Source organism: Hypanus sabinus, chromosome X1, assembly GCF_030144855.1.
Source record: "Hypanus sabinus isolate sHypSab1 chromosome X1, sHypSab1.hap1, whole genome shotgun sequence".
Lineage (NCBI taxonomy): Eukaryota > Metazoa > Chordata > Chondrichthyes > Myliobatiformes > Dasyatidae > Hypanus > Hypanus sabinus.
Window position 1 is genome coordinate 4,620,586 of NC_082738.1, and position 15,563 is coordinate 4,636,148.

The 15,563-nt window shown below is 39.9% G+C and overlaps 1 protein-coding gene across 7 annotated transcripts in view; it reads left to right on the forward strand.

Moving 5' to 3' along the window:
* The window catches only part of plekhm1 (pleckstrin homology domain containing, family M (with RUN domain) member 1), a 97,758-nt gene that overhangs the window by 43,113 nt on the left and 39,082 nt on the right, over positions 1-15,563 (forward strand). For all 7 annotated transcript variants that reach the window (XR_009508927.1, XR_009508928.1, XM_059955697.1 and 4 more), the window contains 5 exons: positions 3,668-4,591; positions 8,333-8,478; positions 9,023-9,216; positions 11,379-11,442; positions 11,997-12,154. Coding sequence is in view for 5 of the 7 variants with exons in the window: in XM_059955697.1 (XP_059811680.1) it covers positions 3,668-4,591; positions 8,333-8,478; positions 9,023-9,216; positions 11,379-11,442; positions 11,997-12,154 (1,486 nt within the window). In the remaining 2 variants the exon portion in view is untranslated. The remainder of the gene's footprint in view (positions 1-3,667; positions 4,592-8,332; positions 8,479-9,022; positions 9,217-11,378; positions 11,443-11,996; positions 12,155-15,563) is intronic.

A 15,563-nucleotide genomic window follows, 5' to 3' on the forward strand; every position in this document is an offset into this window, starting at 1 on the left:
AGAATAGGACCTATCAAATGTGACAGTGGCAAAGTGTGTATGGAACTAGAGGAAAGAGCAGAGGTACTTAATGAATACTTCAGTATTCACTCTGGAAAAGGATCTTGGTGATTGTAGTGATGACTTGCAGCAGACTGAAAAGCTTGAGCATGTAGATATTAAGAAAGAGGATGTGCTAGAGCTTTTGGAAAAGCATTAAGTTGGATAAGTCGCTGGGACCGGACGAAATGTACCTCGGGCTACTGTGGGAGGTGAAAGAGGAGATTGCTGAGCCTCTGATGATGATCCTTGCATCATCAATGGGGACGGCAAAGGTTCCAGAGGGTTGGAGGGTTGCGGATGTTGTTCCTTTATTTAAGAAAAGGAATAGAGATAGCCCAGGAAATTATAGACCAGTGAGCTTTACAGCAGTGGTTGGTAAGTTGATGGAGAAGATCCTGAGAGACAAGATTTATGAACATTTGGAGAGGTATAATATGATAGGACTAGTCAGCATGGCTTTGTAAAGGGCAAGGTAGTGCCTTACGAGCCTGTTTGAATTTTTTGAGGATGTGACTAAACACATCGATGAAGGAAGAGTAGTAGATGTAGTGTATATGCATTTCAGCAAGGCATTTGATAAGGTACCCCATGCAAGGCTAATTGAGAAAGTAAGGAGGCATGGGATCCAAGGGGACATTGCTTTGTGGATCCAGAACTGGCTAGCCCACAGAAGGCAAAGAGTGGTTGTAGACGGATCATATTCTGCATGGAGGTCAGTCACCAGTGGAGTGCCTCAAGGATCTGTTCTGGGACCCTTACTCTTCGTGATGTTTATAACTGACCTGGATGAGGAAGTGGAGGGATGGGTTAGTAAGTTTGCTGATGACACAAAGGTTGGGGCTGTTGTGGATAGTGTGGAGGGCTGTCAGAGGTTACAGCGGGACATTGATAGGATGCAAAACTGGACTGAGATGTGGCAGATGGAGTTCAACCCAGATAAGGGTGAAGTGGTTCATTTTGGTAGGTCAAATATGATGGCAGAATATAGTATTAATGGTAAGACTCTTGGCAGTGTGGAGGATCAGAGGGATCTTGGGGTCCGAGTCCATAGGACGCTCAAAGCAGCTGCGCAGGTCGACTCTGTGGTTAAGAAGGCGTACGGTATATTGGCCTTCATCAATCGTGAAATTGAATTTAGGAGCCGAGAGTTAATGTTGCAGCTATATAGGACCCTGGTCAGAGCCCACTTAGAGTACTGTGCTCAGTTCTGGTCGCCCCACTACAGGAAGGATGTGGAACACAAAAATACAACTGCAGATGCTGTGGATCAACAAATACGTACACAATGCTGGAAGAACTCAGCACATCAGGCAGCATCTGTGAGAAAAGACTAGCCAACATTTCGGGCCGAGACCCTTCATCAGGAATGGGGAGGAAGAGAGGGCCGAAGCCCAGTAATGGAGATAGGGGAGGGGGTAGGGCCTAGAGGTGCCAGGTGGAAAACCAATCAGAGGAAAGATAAAGGGGGGAGGGGATAAGCATGAAAGAACTGTAGAGATAAAGAAGCAGAAAGTTGAAAGGGGAGAGAGGCAGAGAGGGACCTGAGGGAGGGGGAGGGAATTACCGGAAATTGGAGAATTCAATGTTCATACTACCAGGCTGGAGGCTACCCAGACGGTTGATGAGGTGTTGCTCCTCCAACCTGAGTTTGGCCTCATCATGGCAGTAGAGGAGGCCATGTACGGACATATCTAGACGGGAGTGAGTGGCAACTGGGAGGTCCTGTCTATTGTGACAGACGGAGCGTAGGTGCTCGACGATGCGGTCCCCCAATCTGCATCGGGTCTAGCCGATGTAGAGGAGGGAGCACCGGATGTGGAAGCCATAAAAAGGGTGCAGAGGAGACTTACAAGATTGTCGCCTGGATTGGGGAGCATGCTTTATGAAAATCGGTTGAGTGAACTCAGCCTTTTCTCCTTGGATTGAAGGAGGATGAGAGGTGACCTGATAGAGGTGTACAAGATGATGAGAGGCATTGATCATGTGGATAGTCAGAGGCATTTTCCCAGGGCTGAAATGGTTGCTACAAGAGGACACAGGTTTAAGGTGCTGCGGAGTAGGTACAGAGGATATGTTAGGTTTTTTACTCAGAGTGGTGAGTGCGTGGAATGGGCTGCTGGCAACGGTGGTGGAGGTGGATACAATAGGGTCTTTTAAGAGGCCTTTAGATAGGTACATGGAGCTTAGTAAAATAGAGGGCTATAGGTAAGCCTAGTAATTTCTCAGGTAGGGACATGTTCGGCACAACTTTGTGGGCCGAAGGGCCGGTATTGTGTTGTAGGTTTCCTATGTTTCTATATCTTTACCTCCCCACTCGACTTCTCCGTTTTCTGCATGGATCGCTCCGTCTGTGATTCTCTTGCTCATTTGTCCCTCCCCAATAATTTCTCACACAGAACTTATCCCTTAAAGTGGTCTAAGTGCTACACCTGCCCATCCACCACCTCCTTCACCTCCATTCAGGGCACCAAACTGTTCCGCCAGGCAAGGCGGATCTGCAAATCTGCTGGGGTTGCCTATTGTGTCCAGAGCTCCCGAAGTGGTCTCCTCTGTATTGGTGAGACCCATTGTAAATTGAGAGACCACTTCATCAGGTAGCTCTGCTCCATCCGCCAAAAGTGGAACTTCCCAGTGACAAAACGTTTTAAGTCTGATTCCCATTCCCATTCTGACAAGTTGTGCCAAGATGAGACCACCCTCAGTGTGGAGAAGGAACACATGATACTCTATCTGGATAGCCTCCAACCTGATGGCATGAATATCAATTTCTCCTTCCAGTAAAAAAAAACATCCCTCTTCCTTCCCTCTTCTTCGGTTCCCCACTCTGGCCTCTTACCTCTTCTCACCTGCCTATCACCTCCTGGTGCCCCTCCACCTTCCCTCTCTATTATGTCCACTCACCTCTCCTATCCGACTCCACCTCCAGCCTTTTATCTTTCCTACCCATCTGACTTCACCTGTCACCTTCTAGCTAGCCTCTTTCCCCTCACCCCACCTCTTTATTCTGGCATCTTCCCCCTTCCTTTCCAATCCTGAAGAAGGGTCTTGGCCCAAAACATTGACTGTTATACATTTCCATAGATGCTCCCTGACCTACTGAGTTCTTCCAGCGTTTTGTCTGTGTGTTGCTTTGGATTTCCAGCATCTGCAGACTTTTTTGTGTTTAAGATAGACAAATGCTATCTTAAGTTAATGTGAATGATTGCAGCAACACTAGAGTATCATTCGAGATTATCTGTGCTTTAATCCTTAATTTTATGTTCAAAGGTGAGAATCTTGCCAGTGATTTTCAGGTTTTCATGTTTCTTTGTCATTGTATTTGATTCAACAGCCCCACACTACCAGCTATTGGTGCTAGGCTAGCAGTACTCTTGGCAGCCAACCTGATTCCTGTCCTCTTAACTCCATCACACCAACATACACATGCAAACTGATCCCAAGGCCTAGCCTGCTTTCTATTCTCAATAGCATGATAATTTGTGAATATATTCACTGGATCCTTGACAAAGTTAAGATGGATTATTCTATTTCTTAGAGCACTCTTGTTGCATAACAGTTTCAGTTGTGCTATATTTGTTACAGATTTGGGGAAAAGTATTTCATTCTTTGACATCTCTCTTAATAGGTATTTCAAACCCTTTTCGTGGACTCCTGAAGTTGGGTAATTTAGAGAGGCGAGGTCATGTTGGTATTTGGAAAGAGTATTACTGTGAGTTATCACCTTTTGAGTTCCGTCTATATCAGAGTGGTGATGACCGCAATTGTTGTGAGAACTGCTCTTTACTAAGATGTGAATTAGTGGGGCATGCCCACAGTGATGGGAGATTTCATGTGGTTTTTGCTGGCAAGAAATTATACCTCCGTGCACCCTCTCGAGATGAAGCTGAAGACTGGATCGATCGAATTCGGGAAGCATTAGAGCAATGTCGACCCTTGCAAACTCCAAAACAAAGATCATTGGATGTAGAGAGCTCAACAAATGAGAAACCAGATTCTGTTTCTGAGACACCTATCTTTTACTCTGCTGATCACTTAAATCACAATGAAAGTAGCCCCCATCAAGAATATAATTGGATTTCTGAGGTTGAACCTCAATTAGATGCAATTAAAGAAACGGTCCTATACTTGTTAACAGGAAAAAGGTGGACTCGCTACATTTTCACTTTGACATTGGAAGCACTGAAATATTTTCAGCTCCAGGAACAGCAAAAAATACTATGCAAAAGCTATAAAATTGAGACCTTTAAAGATGTTATACCTGATACTGCATTGGGTGGCCCAGCAAATTTTAAAATACTTACATCTGAAGTTACACTGAGACTTCAGGCTGAAAGTGCTGCAGAGGCAAGATCATGGCGTGAAATGATACGAGCAGTTCTGTCATCTTACTTAGAAGCAGAAGAAGATAACTTGGCAGAAAATACAGCCTACGAAAAGAATGAGAGAAGACTTGTGGAGCTGGGATTGGGTGAACACAAGAGTCTTCTGCAATATTTAACTGTTGTACCCATTGAAAAAGGGTTGGACTTGCAGAAATTTCAATGTGCAGGTATGATAATATAACAACAAAGATGCTGGCATAAATTGTTTAGTCCTATTGGCATATTGTACCATTGAATAAGATCATGGTTGACCCTGTACTTGCAGTTCATGTTCCTACTGAATCCTTATATCCATCATCTTTATTTTGTGTCAAAATCTATGACTGTCAGATTTAAATATACTCAATGACTAGACATTCACAGCCACCAAGTGTAAAGAATGCCAAAGATGTATAATCCGCTGAACAAAGAGTTTTACCTGTTACTCCAAGATGATTGAAACCTTTTCCTGTTAAAACCTTTTTTAATTGTGATAAGGACTTCATCACCCTCATACTCCAACGTTCTTGGACTGTAATTTTCTAATTGCTTTCTATGGGTGCACGTTTGCTTTCAATATTCCATGAACTGGCGTCATGATTCCTCTGTTTGTGAACCCCTGACTTCACTAAATACTTCATCAAATAACTACTCATTTTCTCTTGTTGTACTCCATTAACACTAACTAGTCTACTTGCTTAACCTTGCATCCAGGGTTCAATTTGTAAAATCAACACCTTTTATGCTCTTTAAATAATTAATATACATTCTGAATAACTTGGGGCCATAACTTATTAATTCTTATGAGTGCCAATTATTAAAAATATTGATCTACAGTTAAAATCTCAGAGGAGGGTGATTTAAAGATGAGAGTCAAACCTTTTATATCCTGGGCAAGGATTAGAAATAAATAAAGAAATATCCTGTACAGTGATTAAAGAATCATCCTCGTATCTCCCTAGCTCCCTAATCTCCCTGTAGCCTCTCTGTACAGTAGCCCACCAATTAACATGCATTCAATGTTTGCTGCAATTTTTTTGTATTTTGGGGATTTGGGAGTCAAGCTTCTGAGTTGTACAGAATTTCTTTTTACCTAATCTAAGGTAGACATCTGAAAACAAATTGTAGCAGAAACTGAAAGTTTGAAATTAAACAGAAAATTTGAAAAATATTCTACTAGCCCAGCAGCATTTAAGAGAGAATAGTTAACTTTCAAATCGTGACTATCCAATAGAATGATGACCTGAAATAATAACTATTTCATTTTCCAGAGATGCGACATGGTCAAGTGCTTCCTATACTTTTTTTTTCTGTATTCCAGAGTAGATATACCTTCTTATAGGACAAATGTTGTTATCTAAATCCAGAGATCTTTTCAGGTTGAATGAAACGATAAGGAAGTTTAATCATGTAAGGCCAAACAGTTTCCCATTGTTACTGAAAGATTTATACCCCTGCAACTAATTTATTCACTAACATTGTTATTTAGAACCAAATGGAAAAATCCTACTTATTCAGTAATTTGGTTTCTTTTCAGGCTTCTTTTGGTTAACAGTCCAACTGAAATTGTGGTGGGTTTCATTAATACCATGCTTTTGAGTTTGCCGCATGGGACCATTGGATAAATTTAAGCTTTATTGGTTATTCTTTTGACTGACCATTGAACAAACACACTGCAATATTTAAAAAAGCTACATAGCTAGAATGCTAAAAACTCAGTTTCCATTCCAGCTGCTAATCACACAGGTCCTGCTAATTCTGAAAATGTTCATTTTCTCACATTTTTGTTTAAATTTAAACTCAGTAGAATCCTTATGTCTTTGTTCAGTATGTTTTTAATTTTTCTGGACTGGCAAAGCAACGTGTGATGGCAAACCATATTGGTGAAACCTCTTCAGCCTACACTGTTCCCCATGAAGCTGATTCTGTCAATTTTTGTATTCCAGCATACCTTAAACTGGGACTCATAACTGGTTTGTAGCAATCTGGCACCATACAAGAATATAATTTAAAAAAATCAATTTTGCTTTCAAAAATTCTTGTATCAATCTGAGAAGGATAACTTTATAACAAAACAAAGTATAATTTCAAGTGACCTAATTTCAAGCAATGAAAATTTGCATTTGGTATTCAGAATCACTTGCTATAAATTAACGTTAATGTACAGTAGACAGTCTCTTTGGTTTTGAAGAATATCAAAAACCTGTTAAAAACATGCTGAGTAAAGTTCTTCTGGCAAAATACTAGTTTTTAAAGACCTTTGAGTAGAGTTCACCAGTCTAGAGTTGAATTTGATTCTGGACTAATATTTTGCGCTTTTGCAAATGTTTGCAGAAACTCTAAAGGTGCTGATCATAACTTGCATTTAAAGTTCTTGGTAGTTTATACCAGTTATAAGCAACTGTAAAGGCAGCACATCTTGAGAGATTTTGCATCATGATACAGTGACGCCACTAATAAAGCTTCTGTCTGACCAGGTTGTTTCCCAACTGTCAGTGCTGTTGGAGTGGAGTTTGCATGTTTCCCTGTCACTATGTCGGATATCTCTGGGTTAACTGGTTTCTTTGCACATCCTAATGATGTGCACAGTTAGTAGGTCTATTGGCTGTTGCCTGTAGCGCAAGAGTTGTGGGATCTGGAGCAGTTAATGGGAATGTGAGGAGGTTAAAAATTAGGATTAATATAGATGGCTGTTTGATGATTGGCATGGACTCGGTAGATCGAAGGATCTGTTTCCATGCTGTTTGACTCAATATGTTTGAGCACTTGAATGACAGTGCATAACCATGGCTTCCTTATTCTGACTAAATATACACTAAAATGTATTCTTGCATATAAAAACAAATTGCAAATGTTGAAAAGTTGTAAATGAAAAACATTCAGAGAAGGAGGAGGACATGTATGCAAATACTGTGAAGTTAAGCAGGGTCCAATAGGAGCAGGTGCTTGTGTTTTTTCTTCATCTGAAGTAACATGCATAAGTGATCAGTGTCAAAACCTGGGAGCAGGTAAAACCTGACCATATACATATCATCACATGCTGGAGGAAATCCGCAGGCCTGGCAGCATCTATGGAAAACAGTATTGTCAGTGTTTCAGTCCGAGACATCGACTTTACTCTTTTCCATAGATGCTGCCTGGCCTGCTATGTTCCCCCAGCATTTTGTGTGTGTTGCTTGGATTTCCAGCATCTGCAGATTTTCTCTTGTTTGTGATTGGACATATACATACCATCAAATTTACAGCACACCGATAAGCTATTTGGACTAATTAGACTATATTGATAATACTCTACATAGATATTATTTATCTATTTAATCCAATCAGAACATTCTATCCCTTTCTTCCTAACATGTATCTTCAAGTACATCTATACAACTCCTTCCAACTAATTAATGTGCAAGTAAGTTCCAAATTGCTTGCAACTTTGAGTAAGGAAGTTCTTCCGCTTTATTCGTAACTCTATATTTACGACCTTTTAGATTTACTCAGAATCAGTTCTAATATCACTAGTATATGTTGTGAAATTTGGTGTTTTGCAGCAGAAGTATGTTGCAATGCATAATAAAATCTATAAATTACATTAAGTATATACAGTATATATTAAAAAAAATACATAGTGCAACAAGAGAGGGAAAAATTGTGAGGCAGTGTTCATGGGTTTATTGTTTATTCAAAAATCTGAAAGTGGAAGGAAAGAAGCTGTTCCTGAATTGTTGAGTGTGTTTTCAGGCAGATAGCTTTTTGTTGTTGGTGTTAGTTTCCTCCTATCCTGTGTCTTTTCTGTAACATCAAGATCAGTATTGCACACTGTGCTATTAAGTTTCATTTATGATTCAGTTGTTATAGAATGTATTCTGCTCTTTTATATCTTGAATATCATTTTGTATGTTGAAAATATTAGCTCAATTCTTTGTTTTGTTCTTAAGCATGCTCCCAAAAAATAGGGTTTTCATTTAGTAAAGCCAAGGTTTGTGCCTATTCTGGCCTCTACTACTGTGAGATGTGTCATCAGGATGTAGAAACTATTATCCCGTCCAGAGTGATCCATAACTGGGACCTGACAAAACAGAGGGTGAGTAACTATTATTTTTAGTTTGTATTACTATTACACAAGCGATTTTCCCAAGTCAGCATGAATTTCACGTGATTAATTATTATTATGCAACAATATTTAATCTGTGAAATGTGTTTCCAGGTGGGAGCACATAAATATGAAGCTAGGAGCTAGGGAAACAAAGCAGTGTCCCATGGATTTTCAGCAGCCAGGAGTTTGCAGGAACTGAGCTGCTGTTCCTTAGCAATACCAACTGGTTGTAATGATAGGATATTCCGAGAAAGGCATCTGAACATATTTGGCTATTCTGGTACCAGGAATTCACAAATTTTCGCTTAACTCTAGGGAATAGTATCAGCAGTAATTTTCCTGCCATTAACAAAAAATCTTGGTAAAATGTATTCCAATTAAAATGACTTGGAATTGCACACTTGTGCTGCTGCACACATTCTCTAAGAATTATTGTTAATGACAAGGAAATTACTGTTTCAGAATGATAAGGCAACAGTTAACAATGTCTTTTTCTATCCAACTTGTAAATTTTCTTTCCTTTTAAACAAAGGTTTCCAATGTGGCAGCGAAATTCCTGCAGCAGATCCAAAATGAACCCTTTATTGATCTTGATGCAGTAAATGGAAGTCTCTATCAGTATGTTGAACGCATGGCTCAGACTCGTAAGAGTAGAGATCGTTTGAAGCTATTGGAAGACTATCTCTTCACGTGCCGAAGTGGTGCAATCCAGGATCTCTATAAGAGGTGATTTATCACTGCTTTTAATTTTCACTTTGTTAGTTGTTTTTGCCTTTGAAGTCTCACTGAATGGTCCATTCCTCAGACTCAGAGACGTGAGTGATTCTGCAGATACTGAAAAGCTTGAGCTACATAGACAAAATGCTGGAGAAACTCAGCAGGTTAGGCAGCATCTATGGAGTCCTGTTGAACAGTGTTGGCCTGAAATGGTGACTGTTTATTTCCCTCCATAGGTGCTGCTTGACTTGCTGAGTTCCAGTATTTTGTGTACATTGCTCAAATTAGACCATAAGATGTACGAGCAGAATTCGGCCATTTGGTCAATTGAGTCTGCTCCACCAATTCATCATGGCAGATCCAACTTTTCTCTCAACCCTAATCTCCTCCATCTCCCCACCCCCCAAACGTATCCCTTTATGCTCTGACCGATCAAGAATCTAACAAGCTTTGCTTTAAATATTCATTAAAAACTTGACCTCCACAGTTGCTTGTGGCAATGAATTCCACAGATTCACCACTCTCTAGCTAAAGAAATTCCTCTTCTATTAATAATGCTTTATAAGGCCTTGGTATTAGATATACCCTCTGTTTTTCATCCATTTATATTTACTGATTTGGTCGTTAGGGATTGGGACATTGCTGGCAATTAAACATTGATTCCTCACTTCTTCCTGCCTTGAAAAGGTAGTGGAATTACTTTCTTGAATTTCTGCATCCCTACCTGTGAAGCTGCTCCCCATATATTGCTGTTGGGAAGAGAACTCCAGGTTGATTTTCACGATGGATTTTTGAAAAGCATTTTGCTTTTGTTTCACTTAGTATATTTGCTGTTGTAGAAGAACTATCCTTATCATTCTTTTTAAGTGTCGATTAAGTCTTGTCCATTAGTAATTTTGCCCGCTAATTAATTCCATGTTTGACTACTGATTTAAAGAACTGTTTTTTTAAGTGCAGTACATGGGCATGTGCAGTATTTGGGTTTAAGTGGGGCAGCTACTTTTTGATTTCAGAGCTTTTTTTTAAAAGCAAATCAACTTTATTTTATATTTAATTGTATTTTATAACATGGCGTGGTAATTCAGTTGTAACTTGGATGTCATTCTAAATAACTCAAATGTTATTTTAAATGTAGTCATTGTGTTTTAGTAATTGAAATGCCAGTACAGTCGGCCCTCCTTATCAGCAAGGGATTGGTTCCGGCACCCCTTGTGGATACCAAAAAACGTGGATGCTCAAGTCCCTTATTCATCCTGTCTCAATGTGGTGGACCTTAGGACCAGCGGAACCCCAGACCTTATTTAACCTGTTTCAGTGCGGTGGACGTTAGGACCTGGCGGCGAAGCTCTGAATCCACAGTGCTTCTGTTCACAAAAATAATCACGATCACGATTGAAAATAAAGTGGAAATAATAAAGCGATCAGAAGAGGTGAAATGCCATCGGTCATTATAAAATCATTAGGCTAGGTCGGTCAACAATTGGAACAATTTTAAAGGATAAAGTGAGAAAGGTCCTGCCCTGGTGAAAGTTACAATTATTACTAAGCAACGCAGTGGTTTAATTATTGGATTTGGGGGTTTTGTTTTTGATCCTCCACATCAACCCGGCACGGATGGACAGTGCACTCGATAGCAGTCTGTCACTGGATTGAACTCGGGAACTTTCGTTCTCGAGCCCGGCACTGTAAACATACGTTCTTAAGTGTTTTATATGCATAGAAAGGTAAAATATATACTATATACTAAGACAAACGTTTGACTAACTGACACTAAGTAATACCAGATGTACCTGTTCCGACTCTCTTCGTAATTTTTTTCGATCCCAATCCACGATAACCCACGCACATCCTCCTGTATACTTTAAATCATCTCTAGATTACTTATAATACCTAATACAATGTAAATGCTATGTAAAATAGTTGTTATACTGCATTGTTTAGGGAACAATGACAAGAAAAAAAAAGTCTGTACACGCTCAAACAACAAGTGCTGGAAGAGCACTTCCGGATTTTCTCTATTCGCGGTTGGCTGAACTCGCCGATAAGGAGGGCCGACTGTATGCTGCTTTGCACTTAAATGGAGTAGCACTACAACCTCATTGTCATGAACAATGACAGTCAAAATTTAACATTGTCAGTGTGAAATCATGAACATTACTTCTCTGTTTTAGGTTAGAACAGAAGAAATATCTCTTGGAGTCAACCCATCTGTATAGTGTCTCCGATCTTCGACAGGTCATAAAGTTTTTCAACTCTTATTTGCATTTTTCAACTCTCATTTATAGGCAAAAATATTAGAAATTAAAAGTAAATAAATTCATATCCATGTATTAAGGTTGTAGGGGTGAAAAGAGAAGGTATGCGGATCGCAGTGATTCTCCCAGCTGTGCGACTTTAAGGTGCACTGTTCAAGCCTTGCATATCGCACTGAATCAGAACAGCATGCAGGAAATGCAACTGTAAGAAGTAAAGAAATTGGTTACAAAAGCTGATGTAAAACTGAGAAACCTAATTAGATGTTGAGAATACTGAGGTTAAAAGCAATGCAGTGCTTAAAGAATGGTCTCATCTTATTTTAGCAAATCAACAACACAGAATTTGATTCATTGACTATCTCTGCCATAAAGTATAATTTTTAAACCATGTTAGAAATGCATCAATCTTGCTGTTAGCAGTCCAAGTATGAACTTCAGCATGCCATGAAATGCTGACATAGTGTACATGCTAATGAAAATATTATTTAATGTTTTATTTAAACAGTATCTCAAAGACTTCTCTTCATCTTGCAGATAGCACGTGGAATGTTTGAAGCATTTTTACAGCAGGCCATCCATTATGCCACCAATCATGTCTATATGTGTGACCTCTGCACTCAGCGTGGCTTCATTTGCCAGGTCTGCAATAATGACGATATCATCTTCCCTTTTGAATTTGAATCAACTACAAGGTATGCAGAAGAATGCTTGATGCTTTTGTATATAAACCTTTGTCTTCTAAAGACAATGTAAAACCAATGAAAAGTAAATTTCTCAAGAACTCTCAGCATACTTTTAAAGTATTTGGAAAAATTGCACAAACATCTATTTAGAAAAAAGCAAGTTCATAAGCTTACAAATAGAGATTTTTCACCCTCTGATATTTAATCTGTTATTTTTTTTTAATATATTGCAGATCTGCTTTTTGCAGTAATGTGATTAATAATATATATTTTGGTTTTGAACAAAATGCTGGTGATCAGCCCAGCCCCCTCTGAATTAGCTGAATTTAACCAGATGTGGGAAATTGCTAGAGGGATTGAATTCAAGAGCAGGGAGGTCATGCTGCAACTATATAGGGTACTGGTGCGACTGCACCTAGAGTACTGTGTGCAGTTCTGGTCTCTATACTTGAGGAAGGATATACTGGCTATGGAGGCAGTGCAGAGGAGGTTCACCAGGTTGATTCCAGGGATGAAGGGGTTAACCTGTGAGGAGAGATTGAGTCGCCTGAAACTATACTCTCTGGAATTCAGAAGAATGAGAGGGGATCTTATAGAAACATTCAAAATTTTGAAAGGGATAGATAAGATAGAAGTAGGAAAGTTGTTTCCATTGGTAGGTGAGACTAGAACTAGGGGACATTGCCTCAAGATTCAGGGGAGAAGATTTAAGACGGAGATGAGGAGAAACTGTTTTTCCCAGAGAGTGGTGAATCTGGAATTCTCTGCCCAAGAAAGCAGTTGAGGCTTCTTCACTAAATATATTTAAGATACAGTTAGATAGGTTTTTACATAGTAAGGGAATTAAGGGCTATGGGGAAAAGGCAGGTAAATGGAGCTGAGTTTATGGACAGATTAGAAATGATCTTATTGAATGGCGGGGCAGGCTCAATGGGCTGGATGGCCTACTCCTACTCCTATTTCTTATGTAAATTGTGTATTTTGCATTGAATGCATAAGTTGCATAAATAAAAACATAAATTGCATGAAATATTCAGCAGGGTTGGCAGCATTTGTGGAAAGAAGTGGAGTTAATACTTGTCAATGACTCTTCATTAGAATTAGAAAAGTAAGCAGACAAATTAATCTCAGATTGTAAAGTGAGTGGGAAAGGATGAATAGGAAAGGGGGAGTACCCTCTGATAGGGTGACATCAGGGTGAAGCACTCTTCTTGAAGCTCTGTGGTGAATAGATTGATGAGGGAAGTTAGAGGAAGAGAAAACAGAAGTTTAAAGGCTGTGATATTCCCTTGAGTCACAGTCAAACAGCACAGAAATGGGCCCTTCAGCCCATTATAACTATTTTGATCATTTTTGCTTGTCAACTCTAATCCCATTTGCCTGCACTAGGACTGTATCCTTCTGTCTTGCCTATTTAGGTGTCTGTCTTAAAGGGTTTCACCTAGATTTTGCTGCAACCCAGACTATTTCATTTATATCTTTCAAATGTTTAATGTATAATTAATTAATCGATTAGGGCCTATATCAAAAATTAATCAACTCTCTTTTCATAGACGCTGCCTGACCTGCTTAGGTTTTTAGCATCTTCCACTGTGTTCCTTTCCCCAATCTTGTATGCATAATTGCAGCCTGCTGAGCATGTCCTACAACCTTACCATTAACAGCTCATTTTACAGGCCCTATAAATTAATATGGTGATAACTGTTCATTGTCAGACATTTTGACTCATACTATCCCAGACGTGCCTTAAATTTACTTATCCCTCCTCCTGCCTTCATTTCAACTGTAAACCTACAGTGCTGATGAAGGATCTTGGTCTGAAATGTTGACTATAACTCTTCTCCATAGATGCTTACTAGCCTGCTGAGTTCCTCTAGCATTTTGTGTTTGTTGCATGGATTTCTCTTGTTTCTGATTGCTCTCTTTGCTGGCGCATGGCCAAGTGGTTAAAGCGTTTGTCTAGTTATCTGAAAGTCGCTAGTTCAAGCCTTGGCTGAGGCTTAAGCAAGGCACTTAACCACACATTGCTCTGAGACAACACCGGTGCCAAGCTGTATGGGTCCTAATGCCCTTCCCGCGGACAACATTGGTGGCGTGGAGAGGGGAGACTTGAAGCTTGGGCAACTGCTGGTCTTCCATTTTAAAAAAAACCTTGTCCAGTCTTGCGCCCTGGAAACTTTCCAAGGTTCCTGGTCTATGGAGACTAACGGAGGCCTACTACTATATCTTTCTTTCCCTGTTCTGACAATGAGTGACTGACCCAAGGCATTAACTGGTTCTCTGATCACAGATACTGGATAATTTGCTGAATTTTCCTAGCATTTTCTGTTTTGTTTCAGATCTCCAGCATCTGCATCAGTTTTTTTAAATTTCCACTGTTCTTGTCCCAACTGTTTAAAAAGAACTCTTTGAAATTGCATGTAGATCGAGTGAGAGTCCTGGGCATGGAACATGTATAATAGGGCCTGTGGCAGATCAGCACTGATCATATTGAATGCTGGAGCAAACCTGGGAGCCATATTGTCTTTTTGTGTGTCTTTCTTTTATGGTGTTCATGTTCACAGAACTTGTACTGCAGTGTTCTACAATGATAAACCTATGCCTGCCTGTTCTGTACAGATGTTGAACATTGACAGACCTGTGCCAGCAGTATAGTCCACTGTCACAAACTAGGTATAGACCAAGATCTAGATGCAGGTCACTAGGAGTCTGAGCTCTCATTTCAGGCCCTGTATTGGGATCTAATGACTGGAGTAATGGGAGTTCAAGCTTGCCTTGAATTTCTTGCTTGCATAGCTTGCAAAAGTACTACTGCTCTTGGTCCTCTGAAAGTGTCATGTCCTAGTGTTGAACAATGGAGAGATGACAAGCCTGCTCCACAGTGAGAGTACCCTCTTTCTTCAAAACTAATAACAGAAGCATCAATGAGATTACCTGGTATAGTCCTTACTCCAGCATTAGTATCAGTTTAACAGACCAGGATGGGGTAGATGGGGTTCATCAGCCATGGTTGGCAACTCATCAACTCAAGCCTCCTCTGCCTTGTGACTATACCCACTCATGGGGACGGCTTCAGGAGTAAACCCCAAGGACAAAAATTCAGAGCTGGGAGTTCCTAAGGCAGTCCTACGTTGAGATCAACACTGACTGGCAACTCCTGTTACCTGCACAATAACAAAACATTTTGTTGAGTATAATCAAGTAGCACTTATTTACAATTTAGTTGTTCAATAACCTATTATGGTTTGGTTAACACCATTGACTTTACATTTCATTAGTGTTAGCCATGGAGAAAGAAACATTTTCTAGAAACGAGGAAGCAACTAGCCTTGGCCTGAAAAGGCATTGACTGAGTATGGTGTCAAGAAATGCAATTAAGCTTGAAGTCAGTAGGTTTCAGGAGAAAACCATGTTTCTT